This window comes from Fukomys damarensis, unplaced genomic scaffold (genome assembly GCF_012274545.1).
Source record: "Fukomys damarensis isolate Sample0158 unplaced genomic scaffold, DMR_v1.0_HiC HiC_scaffold_4, whole genome shotgun sequence".
Taxonomy (NCBI): domain Eukaryota; kingdom Metazoa; phylum Chordata; class Mammalia; order Rodentia; family Bathyergidae; genus Fukomys; species Fukomys damarensis.
In genome coordinates this window covers 32608797-32624191 of record NW_022900916.1, presented here as the reverse complement: position 1 = coordinate 32624191, position 15395 = coordinate 32608797, and the positions used below count along the sequence as shown (strand labels likewise).

The following is a 15395-nucleotide window of genomic DNA, read 5'->3' as shown; positions in this document are numbered from 1 at the left end:
ACAAGAAAATACCACTAATAGTCTGCAGAGAATTAAAATAGGGGCGCTAAGTGAGGAGAGCAGTGTGTTTGATTAGATAGTCAGGAAAGGCCTCCCTGCAGATGTTTTATTTATTTATTTATTTATTTTATTTTTTGGTACCAGGGATGGAACTTGGGTCCTTGTACTTGCGAGGCAGGTGGTGGAACCACTGAGTTAAATCCCCAGCCCTAGAGGTAATATTTAAACTGAGAGAGTTGTGACTTTCAGCCATACTCATACGGAGAGCTGAAGAGGAAGATGCCAGTGGAGTCAGTGCAGGGCTGGTACAAAGGCCCTCATAAGAGAGCAGCATTCATAGAACAGAAATAAAGCTGGGTGTGGTGGCGCACACCTGTAATCCCGGCATTCGGGAGCCTGAGGCAAGAGGATCGCTGTGAGTTCGAGACCAGCCTGGGCTACCTAGTGAGTTCCAGGTCAGTCTCAACTACATAGTGAGACCCTGTCTCAAAAAACAAACAAACAAACAAACAAAAAAACCCAGCAGAAATAAGAAAGAAACATGTTGGCCAGGGATTTAGCTCAGCCGTTCGGTGGTCTGCCTTGCAAGCGCAAGGACCTGAGTTCAATCCCTGGTACCAAAAAAAAAAAAAAAGGAACATGTGGTGAGAACGGCACATATAGGGAACAGGTGTGTGAGAAGAGATCGGAGAAGGAGTCAGGATAGGCCAGGAAATGAGTTTCCATTTTATTTTGACTGCAGTGGGAAAACACTAAAGGGCTTTAGACAGGAGTTATGTAATCTGGTAAAAATCACAGTGGAGTATGGATTCTGGGGCAGCCTGTTGGTAGAGTACTATGGAAAGCTAATAAAGAGATTATGTTAGTTTATATTAGCAAGTGCACTGCTAGAATGGAAAGAAAAAATTTTTTCTGAAGAAGAGTTAAAAGGACTGAGTGGTAGGGCTGGGAGTTTAGCTCAGTGGTTCTGCCACCTGCCTTGCAAGCACAAAGTCCTGAATTCAATCCCCAGTACCAAAAAAAAGAAAAAGAACTGAGTGGTGACTTGACTTTGAAACATTAAAGTAAGCAATCAAGAGTACAGTTTAGATTTTGGCATTTGATAAACAGGGTTGATCAGGCTTGATGGCAAAGCAGGTTTTAAGGAAAAGAATCAAGAGTTTGAATTTGGGTAATATAGAGTTTAAGATCCCTATTAGATATCCCTATGTGAATGCTGGGCAGAAAGAAAACTAAATGAATCTAGAGCTCTGGGAGAGGTCAGGGCTTGTAATTTAGGTAGTCACAGATTTATCTACAGTATACACAGACATGGAGGCAGATGAGATTATTTAAAGAGAAATTGTGACTAGCAAAATAGAAGTGGCTCTGAAGTGGGTTTTAGAGCACTCCACAGTTTATAATGAGGCAAAGAATCAGAGATAACAATAGTTTCTCCAGGGATGTTGGGACACAGGAAGGAGTGTCGTTCACTGTGTGGGCCATGCCAGGGTTTAAGTAAAGTTAGGATAAAGAAGTGACCGTTGGCCTCAGCAACATGAAAGTCATTGTTTGACCTTGACATGGGCAGTCACAGTGATTTGTTCAGAATGGGACATTTGCTAGAGTGTAATGAAGAAGCACAAATAAGAACATGAAAATATGTCCACAGACAACAACGTTATAGGGAAAATTAGTTCAAAAACTGTCTTGGAACACTATGAAACAGTTGTTCATTTAGCAAAAAAATAGAACGTTTTTGTTTTAAATTATTCACCAAAACATATCTGATAAATGCTCAAATATTAAATATAAAAATAGAAATTATATTTATACCCTTGAAAAAGGAAATTCTCAAAGCAAAATTATTACAACAAAATATTTATTAATTTAAGTACATCAAAATTTTAAACTATATAGAATATTCTTCTAATTATTCATCTTGTTTTGAGAAATATTTTTAGTTGGCCACTCTTTGTTCTTGGGTAGTTCCATTTTCTTAGATCTTTATGAACACACACATTTTTAAGATTCTTTTTAAAAATAGAATTATGTCTGTTAACTAATAAAAAAATTTTCGTTTGTTCATGAGAATTTTCCTATTATATACTTCTTCTCCTAAAATACCTATTGATCTTTGTTGGAAAGCATTTGTAAATGAATATCCAGCCAAGTTAGATGGCCAGTGTATGGGGAGTCCCACATCTGTGTGATCTGTCCAAAGAGCCCTCCAGGGTTGCCATCAGCCTTCTTCCGATTCCCTTCCCACCTCTTTTGGCATGTGCCTTTTGTCCTTGTGCTCGTAAAGTGGCTAAAATGTACCTCTGCATATTACAAAAGGAAGATAAAAGACAAAGCATAAGAGATGCCAAACAAATAGAAATCTTCCCACATTTCAAACACTATCCTGAAATCCAATCCAGTAACTTCCATTTACATGGAATTGGCTAAAAATATGCCACTGGCCCCTGCAAAGTATAGAGAAGGCTGCACACACTGCCACCCTAAGAAAAAGCAGAAATACTGTGAGTAAAAGGAAAAATTAGCAAACTGCAGTGATTGCCTCTGCCAGCAGAAATGTACTTATTTGAAGGAGGAAATGCTCATTCACATAGTTTAAGATTGCCCTGTTGTAAAGTAGCTGTTACAGGCTGAATTGTTTTCTACCTAGATTCCTGTATTAACATTCTAACCCCCTAGTACATTCGTGGCAAATCTATGTCATGCTAATTGTGTTTTTCTTTTAAGACAAAATATGTTAATGTGTGAGTTGTTTTTTCTAAACTAAAACTTCAGTATTGGGGTTTAATTGCATTGCTGGGATAAATAAATGGGTTTTGGGTTGCAGTTTGACACTCAGTCTCTACAAGATTCGCTATGAGGACCCTCGTACCTCCCAATGTGACTATACTTGGAATGATGGCCTTTAAAGAGGTTATGTGTAAAGTGAGGTCATCTTTTTGTTGTCTGTGATTTTGTGAGTCCAACTTTTATTTTGTTTTCTAAAACACTATATAAGTCACTTCCAAGAAAAGGGTCACCTGGTATGTCATTAAACACTTCTTTCCAATTGGCACTGATTCATTAAACAATTTTTCCTTTCTTTTTAGATAGAGATTTAACTCTTTTCCAGTCTGTCAAAGTAAGCAGCAATCCATGTTATAGTTCAACTTGTTCACAAGAATGTCAGGAGACTTGGCCAAAATGTTATGTCTGCTGTAACATCTTTTCCCCGCAGAGTAAGTCTGTTAGAAAAGAAACTGCAGCTAGTTTGTTGCAATCTGTTCCTGATTAGCCTTCATATAGGGGGCCCTAATATGACCTGCCATATATCTTGTGCAAGGAGAAAAAACCATGTGAGGATACAGCCCAAGACAGCTGTCTGTAAGGCAAGCAGAGAGACTTCAGAAGAAACCATCTCTTTTGGCATCTTTTCCTTCGACTTGTGAAATCCAGAATTGTGCGGAAATGTGTTTCTTGAGGATAAGCTACATAGTCTGTAGTATTTGTTTTAGCAGACCTACTAAATGAACACAGCAGCAGAGCCAGGAATGGTCCACGGGTCCATTTATTAAATATTTAGCCATGCTTCTACAGTGTCTTTGGCAAAAGAAAGAAACAAACAAAAAACGCCCCGAGAATCCTTGTGTGTACTTACTTAAAAGTTTTGTGATGAAGATTAAAATGGATGCAAAAATGTACTCTGAGCTCATGTTCTCAAACATATATTTAGAACTTATTGTGCATAGTACATAGTGGGATATAAAGGTGAATCAGCCACAGCTTCTTTAGTTCTCAAGAAAAACTCTCAAGCATTTATGCTAATGCAAGTTATCATTAACAGAAATATTATAGCAGCCAGTGATTTCAATGTACTATGTACTGTTCTTTAAGGAACTCACTTGCCACTTGCCTTTGAATTTTCATTATGAATCTAAGCTATCTTCAGAAGAATTCTTAAATATGAAAACTTCTCTAATCTTGGGAATGTAGCTCAAGACAACCTCTTTCATAGGGAGCTTGCAGAAACAGTGGGAAGCATTCTGATGAATGGAGAGCATATTGTTATTCTAACCTCCCATTACAAACCAAGAAGGGGAAAACCCTTCAGGTCATTTCTGCATTAGATTTGTAAGACACAAAGGGATTCAGAACACCGCATTGACAACATGATGATCCCTCATTGTAATTTGTGTTACCTGTTTTTGTTTAACACAAGTATCTAGAAGATGCTTGAATCCTTTCATACTTATTTTGCGCATTTCTGAAAGAAACTCCTTGAACAGAATTAAGATTGAAGAGGTGTTATTGATCGAATAGATATTAATCTGACTGCAAGCTTCAGTCTACTTTTGATTTAGGTCTAAAAATTCAAAACTTGATCTTAATCAGACTTGACCCTACTCTAGTCTGCATGGCATTTTCTTCCTCAAGATGAGTGAGCTCTTACAAAAATACTCACCTCCATTTCTTTCTCCTTGGAGCCTCCAAGGCTCCTCTTAGATGCCTCTTCTCTGTGAAAACATCATCTTTTCCCTTCCCTCACTCTTCCAGATAATCTTTCCTTTCTTCTTCAGTATGATTGATAATAAGTATCCACATGACTGTTGAAAAGCTTGGGTTTTAAAATAAATTTTGAAGGCTATGGTTTTGTGTGCATGTTTAGGGTTGTTGCTGTTTTTTAAGGCATGATTGGTATTTATAAATTTGGGAACTGTAAATACACATGCAGTCAGTTCAGAGGCTTTCCTGCTGGCTGGGCTAATGTTCTGTGACTCAGGTACTACATTGTCTCCCATGCATAGTCTTATTTTGAAACGTGAAATTAACTTTCTGTGAGCTTAGAACAAGGTGAGGTAGTAGATAGAGGGTTCAGAGGCAGATGGGTGGAGACAGAGTGTTGGTAAGAAAAGAAAGACCGTTGTAAAATGGAAAAATGTGATATCTATGGACAATATCGAGGAAATGTATATATAAAATTATACCTATATAACTCCATGCAAATTTGAAGAAATACATGAACAGTGACCCAAAGGAAATATAACTTAAAGATTTGAGGTGAGAATTCTGGAGTCATTAAGTGTGGCTCATCAAACGCTAGCTGCATGCCCTTGGGCAGGTCTGGAGCCGCCTCAGCTTCAGGTCTCTCGTCTGTAAAGTGGGGTAACAGTAACATAATCCTTCATTCATGGAGTTGTGAGAGTTGCACGAGTGCCTAGACTAGGACCTACCACAAGGGAGTCCCTGAAATGAGGAGGTGCTGGCCAGGAGACTCTTGCTTTTTGCACTGGGCTGTGCCCTTCTGCTCTTAAAATTCTCCTGTTCCTTCATCTCTTTTTGATGATTTCCATCCTAATCTATTTTCATTTTATAGTTTTCTGTTTCTTTTACCTATTTGTATTTTTGAGGTATCTTACATGGGTGTTGAAAAGTTTCCTAACATTTCTTCCTGTATTTAATTAAAAATCTTTTCTTTTTGTGTTTCTTCTCTTTCCTCCACCCACCCTTCATTATAGTACTGGGGATTGAATCCAGGGTCTTCACACTGAACTACATTCCCAGTGTATTTTTTAAAATTTGAGACAGGTTTCAGCAACTTTCCTGGGGGCTGGGCTTGAATTTATAATGCTCCTGCCTCAGCCTCCCAGAGTACTAGAATTACAGAGGTGTACTACCACACCTAGCTTATGAAATCTTTTTACCACAGGTTATATGCTCTTTCTTTCCTACTTTCTTTTTCTTCCTTTCTTTTATATTCCCCTTATCCATTCTCAAACAAAGCAGTCATTCTCAGAAATTTTTCTGATAAGGGCCAAAATTAATAGTTAAGTGAAACAGATGGTTAAATTAGAAAATTATAAAATGTATATATTCATCTTAAGTCATTTTGTATTAACTTAAATCATATAAGTTTATCTTATGCAGTTATCTTTAATTCATACCTTAGGCTCTTTTCTGAGTTCTGCTGGTTTCGGTACTCATTTTTATCTTATATTAACCTTATCTATAACTAAGATTTCTACTTTCATTTCTTTAAAGTGAAATGTTATCTCAAAGATATTCATGAAACAGACAGTGCAGAATCTTTCTAAATTTTATGCTTTTTTTCTAGGCTTTCATGGTTCTCACATATACTTTGACAGGGGTTCTCCTAGTGAATGTCCAAAGCACTGGACTTAGGTTCTATAGAAGCAGCATCTCCATTTTTTGGGTCCATGTTTTATTGATTGATGTCACATTTAATTACATAATTAAAATGACAAGTACAATGTGTCAAAATAGGGGATTAACAACTGTAGTGACTCTTGTGATCATCAATCCAACAAGTAATGAAAGTGGGCAGAAGACACCAAGGGTGGCCTGTGAGCCAGGAATGTTCTGTTGTGTGGGCACTGGGCAGCGGGGTGACCTACAGATGGCATCAGTTAAGGAGTTGCAAACAAGGCAGTGGTTCTCAACTCCAGTGTGCATCAGAATGATCCGAATGGCTTGGTAAAACACAGATTTTAACAAGTTGTGATAAAGTCACAACTCAGAATTTCTGATATAATAAGATGGGGAGGCAGACAAAGAATTTATTTGGGCTCTCCGATAATGTTAATTCCCCTGGTCCGAGGAGAACATCTGACAACCACTGAGCCACAGCCAACTGTGACAGTGTGAATGGGAGCATGCTGACATGAGCGTGCAGGTGCAGAAAGCTGCACGTGGTTTCTCTATGTGTGTATCACCACGCTAGAGTGGATGTTTCTCTTATAATCACATGGGTTGTGTGTATTCTGTTACTCTTAGTGCTAGGTATTGGCATTGTCTTGAAATTTTTAAATCATGCATGGAAGGTGATGGAGGGAGGGAGAGAGAGAGAGATCTTGGAACCTTATTTGGAAGTTGTATGGGGATGCAATGAGGGCTTTTAAAGTCTTCATGGTTGTTGTCCTTTGGATTTCTGGAAAAGAATGAAAGTATTAGTTCCTTTTAATTTTGCATGCTGTTTTCATATCACAAGTCCTGCAGTCACTTCACAGGAAACAAATTTTTCTGTATGTCAGAAAACTTGTGTTTGGCAACAGCTTCCAGCTGCAAGGTGGAAAGGCAGCAGTGTGGGTGTGTTGTCAGCACGCTGAAAACTTTGAGAATGAAACAGAATCTCTGATTGCTCTGTAATCTCCCTTTTAGAACTGGCTGACGGAGCTAGAGATCTTCGCTATTATCTTCTCAGCTGCCATCCATGACTATGAACACACCGGAACCACCAACAATTTCCACATTCAGACTCGGTGAGGATGCTGAACTCTTTGGAGAAGAAACAAGAGGGGACAAGGATAGAGTCTTAGAAGTCAGAGAAGTGTTCCTCACCTTTCATTTACATGATTGCTCTAGTTTATGGTTCTGAAGAGATGAACATAAAAGATGGGGCTGGTCATCTTCCATCAGCCTAGGGTTTAAGAAGCCATCTGCTCTTTGTTTTTTTTTTTTTTTGATACCGGGGATTGAACTCGGGTCCTTAGAAGCCATCTGCTCTTAATTCTCATACTTTATGGAAATCTAAGGAGGTCATTCTTTTCTTCTGTAGTGTAATGCTTGCTCTGTTTATTTGTGTGTTCTGTGCATACTCTATTCCTAGTACGTATTGAGGCAGTTTGCTTAGAGGCCCAGATGTGCTCTAAACTAAAAGAACAATGGATGCCTGGAGTGTTTCAGTTGGCATAATCCACCACCCAGCCTTTTTACCCTTTGATCTCAGGGTTTCTGACGGGAAGCTGTGCTCGCTCTGATTTCACCTCTGCTCATTTCAGTGCCTGCCCTTATTCCTGGCATAGGACTGGTCAAGTCCTGTCTCACATAGGACACTGGCCCCATGGGCAATCTCTGCATCTTTCCTGATGCCCTGCGGAGGTAGACATAGAGTTCTGTTGGGGATATTAAGTAGGGTTCTAAGTGCCCCATCCTGAGCCTGCTAGTCTGTAACTGACATCACTAGTTGATTGTGGTATCTTTCCTTCCCAAGCTGTGCATTTACCCTTAATGTTCCTCTCAGTGCAGAATTCTAGCCAAACTATGAGTCAATCATTTCTGCTTAGGGTGAAACCTTGTCTGTCTTCTCTTTGCCCAAGACCTTATAGTCTCTTAAGACAGTGACATGGAACTGGGGAGAATCTGACTGTAGAATTAATGGTGGAAAGGTGGTAATATAAAGACCAAGAATGTAAGAGGGCCCAGGGACTATTTGAATACCAAATTAGTGCTTACTGATTTCACTTGAAAAGGTAAGTGCATGCTCTGGATGGCTTTGTTTTCATTAAGTGAATGTACATATATTTAATGAACTAAACACTTGATTAGGAGGTACATGAAAGAACACAATATCATCTGATCTCTGTTCAGCAGAATTCCAATGGAAAACAAGTAGACAAAAGGATTTAAGCTTAGTTTCTGCCTCCTGCCTCCCCACCTACAATGATCTCAGCTGCTGGGAAGCAGCCTGTTGTGTCTGTAAATGCAGGAAGCTCCGTAGATCAGTTCTGCTTAGAGTGTGTCTGTGGGTGGATCCTTTGCTCTGAGAACCTAGACTGCAGTGAATACCACCTGCAGAAGATAGAGAGGTAGAAGAAGCCACTGTGTGAGGATTTTTCCTTATGGACCAGCATCAAAGTCAGTCCCAACTCAGAGGTAAAAAGTAGCTAAGTGTCACAAAATACATATCCCTTTAGTATCTATATAGCCCTTGGTACCTGTCTTAGCTAACTTTTCTGTCATTGCTGAGACAAAATACCTGACACCCAAAGTTAAAGGGGAAAAGATTTATTTAGCTCATAGTTCATAGAGGTTTTAGTCCATAATCAGCTGGCTACTAAGTAGGGTTGCATGGCAGACAGGACTTCCAGAGAAGAAACAGTTCATGGCAGCCAGAAGGTAGCAAAAGCAACAAGAGACCTTAATAGCTTCTCCCTCTCCCTTTTATCTGATTCAGACTACCTAGGGTGGGTAGTTCTCACAACCTTAATCCTAATGCCCTTGGGCCTACTCCCACACACTCTACATTCAGCCATCTCCAGAATAGCCTACGACCACATGAGGCTTTGCAGGGACATCAATGCAAAAACCGAAACAGTGCCTTATGCAATAGATGTAAAGGCAGGTCTTTTAAACCTAGACATTTGCATACTTGGTTTTATCTCTGTACAAAAGGGAAATTCCAATGGGTTCCATTAACTTTGCTTTGGGATGAAAGTTAAACATTTGCCCTCTTCAACAGAGCTTTCTCTAATATACTTGAGGGTCCTTCTTCAGAAAACTAAGTCTGTAACTAAGTCCCTTATTCTTTGATGGGCAAAATGTTAAGCGCAATACTTTCAGGGTATGCTAGATACATCCTGAAAGTTGACCATGATAGGTAGAAGTTATTTTGGGGAACACCCACCCTCCTAAGACCTTGCCTCCTGTCTTACCACCGTGGGGCTCGAAGAACCCACTGTATATAGTATGATAAAAAATATGGTGACTATTAAAAATTTTAAAGACTGATTACAGTAAAAGACTTATAACCATTAATTCCCCTCAAAATACCCTCCCTTGCTTCAAATACACTTAACCTATTATTCTTGCCATTTTCTGAAGCAGTTCTGGAAATCCTCTTTCTTCATTGTCTTTAGTCTTAATGTCCTGGCTGCCTTGATGTCCTAAGTCAATTTCAAAAGGTTTGCTTTGCATGGTCATTTTTACTTTGAGGAAGAGCCAGAAGTTGCATGGTGCCAGATCTGGAAATAAGGTGGATGAGGACAGACTGTAATAGTTGTATGAGCTTACCTTTCCGTTGGATGACACTTGTCATCAGCTACACTGTATTATTTTATCACACGTGCTATACTCATGAAGGGACGGAAATTCTGAGTTCCGCCATATGTTTCAGTCATACCACATAGCTCTGGATTCAGCTTCCTTGATAAGAAAAATTAGCTCTGAGAGTTATTATTTAAGTTATTATTAAGTTAGAAATATTAAAAATAATATACAGCTGTGTTTGGTGACATTCAGTTATAGAATGATCTTTGAGAAAATCTCTTAAGAACTAGCATATAATTTTTATATTCCTGATTCTCAGTTATTCACATGTGACTTTTGCATGTACAAATTTTAAATCAAGCTACTAACAGAGGCAGTTTGCAGATAGTACTCATCTTTGTGTTCAGAGAGATACAATTAAAATAAATAAACTGAATTGAGTTCACTGAATTAAATAAAAAAGAATTTGAGGGTTTTCCATAAAATAAAAGGAAACGACATAATCCATGGGTTTTTAAAAACTACCTTTGCCACTTAATACAAGTTTTCAGATTTAGCATAAAATGGTCTTCAGATACCTCTCAGGCTGGATCTCACATATTTCACACCAATATATTGATAGTAAAATATCCTACGTGCATCTGTTGATAATTCATAGTGTTAAAGTTTTTATTGCTACAACTGGTATGAGGATAAAGCTAATTTCTAAACATTAGAAAAAGTACTAGTATTTTTTTCACAGAATTATTAAAAGCTGTATTTACAATTGGTACTTTGTAGCCTGTGAGAGTTACTGGAAGAAATTTCAAATATTTAATGTCCTGGATGATTTTGTGTTTTCTGTCCAGGTCTGACCCAGCTATTCTGTACAACGATAGATCTGTCCTAGAAAATCACCATTTGAGTGCAGCCTATCGCCTTCTGCAAGAGGATGAGGAGATGAATATTTTGATCAACCTCTCAAAGGATGATTGGAGGTAAGAATGAAATGAGATTAGGAAGAACCATGAAAATAGGTGATTTGCTACCTTTGAAGAAATAATATCCTATTTAAAATGTTTATAGTTGTTTCTCTCTTTTTGTCTCTCCCTCTGTGATGTTCCCATTTATCTGTTTTTTTTTTGTCCCAAATGTTCAAATGCTTGTAAATGAAGGCTAAGAATATTATGCAGCCATTTTTGCCATCTTTATATTGTTCATAAGAATTGGAAAGTGGAACACATTTGTGTCAAAGAACTCAATATTGTACTAAAACTTCTTGAGGAAGAAAATTTGAAGATCCTCTTCTAGTACTGTCCAATCTTATTTTCTAGCCTGTGAGACTTAGAGTGCTGCTTTCAACTGAACTTCTTAAATCTGAATTTTATCATCTGACATTTATGAAAAATACCTTATATTTGCTTTGGACATCTTACTAGCATTTTAAATTTTTCTAAGGAAATTATTTTTAAACTTAAAAAAATAGCAGGTACTTAATTCTGTTTATGAAATGGTATGTTTGACTCTGGATTTAGACACATCTGGGTTCGAATACAAACCAAATCACTTACTATGTGACAGTGGAGAAGTTTTTCAACTATTCAACCTCCTTATATGTTTTTAATGTTTAAGTACTAGAAAATAGATAATAACATTTATTCTACAAGATGGCTAAGATTCTAATTAATGGCATAATCCATTTAAAATGCTTAACACACACATAAAACACACAGAGGAAGACTGCAGATCATTGTAGCTATCTATAAACATGGCTTAATGTTCATACACAAAATCATCTAAATCATTAAGAAGTTCTAAATCTACTGGGACTTTAATAATACTTATGTTTTAATTAAATGATAGAAACTCAGCAGACCAAAAACTGACAAATTTAAGGCAAGCACACCTACACATAGATTGCAGTTAAACCGCTAATAGTCAAAGATAAAATTAAAAGAATATGACACATTACATTTAGGGAAACAATTTGAATGACTGTGTACTTTTCAGCGATTAACTGTGGAGACAAGAGAATGGAATAACTTCTTAAAGTACTAAAAGAGAAAAACAAGAACAATGTCAACACAGACAGTTCTACCTTATGGGGATATTCTTCAAGAATGAAGGTGAAATAAAATTATTTTCAGATAATAAAAAACAACAGGAATTTATCCTCAAAACAAGTACATCATATGACTTACTAAAGAAAGTTCTTCAGGTAGAAGGGAAATTATTCTAGAGCAAAACTAGACATATAGGCAAGAATAAAATAGCAAAATATGGGGTGGGGATTTAGCTCAGTGGTTCCACTGCCTGCCTCTCAAGCACAAGGTTCTGAGTTTGATTTCTCAGTACCCCCAAAAAAACAAAACCAAAACCTGCAAACAAACAAAAAAATGGGTAAATGCAAAGAGACAGCTTTCCTTAACATATTTGAATTAAAGGCAGATGACCATTTAGATAAAAACACTACATCATCTCATATGTCTTATGATTTAAAAAGTGCAATATCCCACTATTCAAAAAAGACTGTAACGTAAGGATTGGCTGCTGATGTTAAATGAACTTATACTGTTGTAAGATTTTTTTACATTTTACATGAGCAGATGCAGTATTAGCTCTAAGTAGACTGAAAGCTAAAGATATATCACTAAAAAATTAACAGTACTAGCTAAAAATGGGAGAATTAATTAAGTAAATTAAAATAAATTTAAAAATTCACTAATATCCCCCCAAAAGCCAGAGGATATGTTATAGAGGGGAAAAAAGCAGACAGGCCAAACAGAAAACAGCATACTAGACCTAAATCCAACATATCAATAATTACATTAAAAGACTAAGCATTCTAATTAAATGGCAAATTCAGAATGGATAAAAAAGGAAGCTGTACTGCATTCTGGCTTTAAAGAATGTAATTCACATATGAAGACACAAATTCAAACTAAAGAGATATAAAATATAGCAAAAACTAAATATAGTAAGACTAGAGTGGTGGTACTTAGATAGAATGAACTGCCAAAAATGGTATTGCCAAGAATAAAGAATGTTTTCTGACAATAAAAATTATCAGGAAAGCTATGACAAACATAATAAGCATTCTCTAATTATAGATCTTAAAAGTATAAGAATGACCAGGAAGGGCTGGGGTTCAGTGGTTCCACTGCCTGCCTTGTAAGCACAAGGATCTGAGTTTGATCCCTGGTACCAAAAACAAAACAAACAAACAAAAATAAAACAAAGAATGACCAGGAAAAAGGTAGAGGTATATTTTCACAATCTTAGTAGATTTCAGCATTCCTGCCTGAGTAATTAATTTTAAAAGGACAAAAATATCAGTAAGGACATAAGAGAAATTAGTATCAAATTTAAAATGTATTGCATAAGCGCAGTAGCAGGATGGTGAAGAGAGGAAGAGTCAGTATATTTGAAGTATATTTTTTAAAATTTGAAGTATATTAGAGATAATCTAATTTGAAGAAGTTAAGAGAAAAAAATTTTAAATGAGCAGTGCTTTAGGGATTTGTGGGAAGTTTCATATAATCAAGCATAAGGACGACCACAAGAATTAGGAGAGGAAAGAGAGACTATCAACATGTGACCCTAACTGATGTTTACTAGACAACATCTACAGTGTACACATGATCTTCCAGTGTTTTTAGATGAGATTAACATAGTAGAAATGAATAGAGTCTGTAAAGCAGGTTCCCCTTTTAAATATGGTGAGTCTTAGCTAATCAGTTGATGGCCAGAAAAACTAAAGAGGCCATCCTTTCCCCAAATAAGATAGAATTCTTTCTGCCTTTGAACTAAAATATTGGCTCTTCTTGGGCCTCGATTTAGCTGGTCTTTGTACTGAAAGTACATCATTGTCTTTCCCTGTGTCCCAGCTTGCTCATTCCAAGATGTCACTCTCCACAATCATGCAAGCCAGTTTTTTATAAAAAGATCAGTGTTTATTAGGGGGAGCAAGAGATGAATAGGTGTTGCATGGAGAATTTTGAGATGCTGAATTCATTCTGTACTGTAATGTACTGTAATGAAATTATATATTGCACTAGGCATTTGTCAAAACCTGTAGAACTATGTATCTAATAAGTGAACCCTAATGTAAACTGTGTTATAGTGATGTCATATATCAATATTGCCTCATCAATAGGAACAAATACACCATATTGATGCAAAATGTTAATACTTAGGAAAACCCTGCAGATTTTTTGTAAATGCTCAAATTTTCCATAAATTTTCTTTTTTAAAAATCTACTTTTAAATTGGTGAAATATTTATACCCAAAGTGTAGTATCAGTCTAGCTTTTAGGGTTATTTTCAAGTTAACTTTGTCTTAAAACTGAATCCAGTTGAGAAGGGAGGACTTTAATACAATTTTCAGCTTCATTGGGATTTTTCCTGTGAGTTAACTTTCTAAATGACCTATGTATTCCACGTATAATATTTCTAGTAAATGATTTCCTCAATCTTTCACCCTCATTTATTCTTCATAAAAATCCCTTATCGGGCTGGGGATGTAGCTCAGTGGTGCTGCCTGCCATGTAAGCGCAAGGTCCTAAGTTTGATCTCTGATGCTAAAAAAAAAAAATAGCCCTTGTGAAAGACTCAAATTAGATTAGAAATGTCAGCCACAATTAACCAGTTTTTATTAGAAGTGGCAAAAAAATAAAATAATTTTTCTTTTTCTTCTTTTTTTTTTTACTTCCATCCCTTTTTTTGGGTGTTCCTGAAAGGGAGTTTCGAACCTTGGTAATTGAGATGGTGATGGCCACAGATATGTCTTGTCATTTCCAACAAATCAAAGCAATGAAGACTGCCCTGCAGCAGCCGGAAGCGTAAGTGGGCCTGTGACATAATGGACTTCTGTGGGTGTTTGAACTGGCACTTGTCCATGTTGTACTTTTACAGCACATCTCCTTCAACACCGTTTTATTCAGCGGTCTCATAAAGTAGTGATGTTTGGAGGAAAGAACACAGAAATTATACATACTTCACATCTAGGTGTGTTCTCATCAGAGCTGAAGTAAATAAAGAATAGAGCTGCTAATAGTTTGCCACAGTTAGAACTTAAGCTATTTCCCTTTGGGAAATTATCAAAGATCTCTCTATTGCAGAAGCACAAATATATCTCTGACTCCTGGGTATTTGTTATCTTCTTGAATGATGTAGTCATTCCATAAAAGGCCTCGAATCAGAAGTGTCCAGGTCATAAACAGGGAGACCAAAGCCATGAACACCACAGTAGCAGAATGAAATAATGCTCTGCCTCTATTTGACAAAATGAGATTGGACTTGAGATGGGGAGGTGGAAGGGGTTCAAAAGTCTGCTGATGTGTAAAACTCTTAAGGTAGTTCTGAGGAATGTGTTCATCATGTGTCTGGGTGACTTGGGTTTACAGGATTGAAAAGCCCAAAGCCTTATCCCTGATGCTGCACACAGCAGACATCAGCCATCCTGCGAAGGCCTGGGACCTGCACCACCGCTGGACAATGTCCCTCCTGGAAGAATTCTTCAGACAGGTACCTTGTTTCTTTGCTCTTTGTCAGGGCCACTGTTATCAGATGTATCAGAAATTTCATGGGCCAGGGATTTAGCTCAGTGGTTCGGTTGCCTGCCTTGCAAGCACAAGGACCCGAGATCAATCCCC

At 37.3% G+C, this 15395-nt stretch overlaps 1 protein-coding gene across 7 annotated transcripts in view; it reads left to right on the top strand.

Moving 5' to 3' along the window:
- Nucleotides 1-15395, top strand: part of Pde1c (phosphodiesterase 1C) — a 576741-nt gene that overhangs the window by 477320 nt on the left and 84026 nt on the right. For all 7 annotated transcript variants that reach the window (XM_010628348.2, XM_033757619.1, XM_010628349.2 and 4 more), the window contains 4 exons: nucleotides 7156-7256; nucleotides 10611-10739; nucleotides 14481-14582; nucleotides 15147-15267. In XM_010628348.2, the coding sequence (XP_010626650.1) occupies nucleotides 7156-7256; nucleotides 10611-10739; nucleotides 14481-14582; nucleotides 15147-15267 (453 nt within the window). The remainder of the gene's footprint in view (nucleotides 1-7155; nucleotides 7257-10610; nucleotides 10740-14480; nucleotides 14583-15146; nucleotides 15268-15395) is intronic.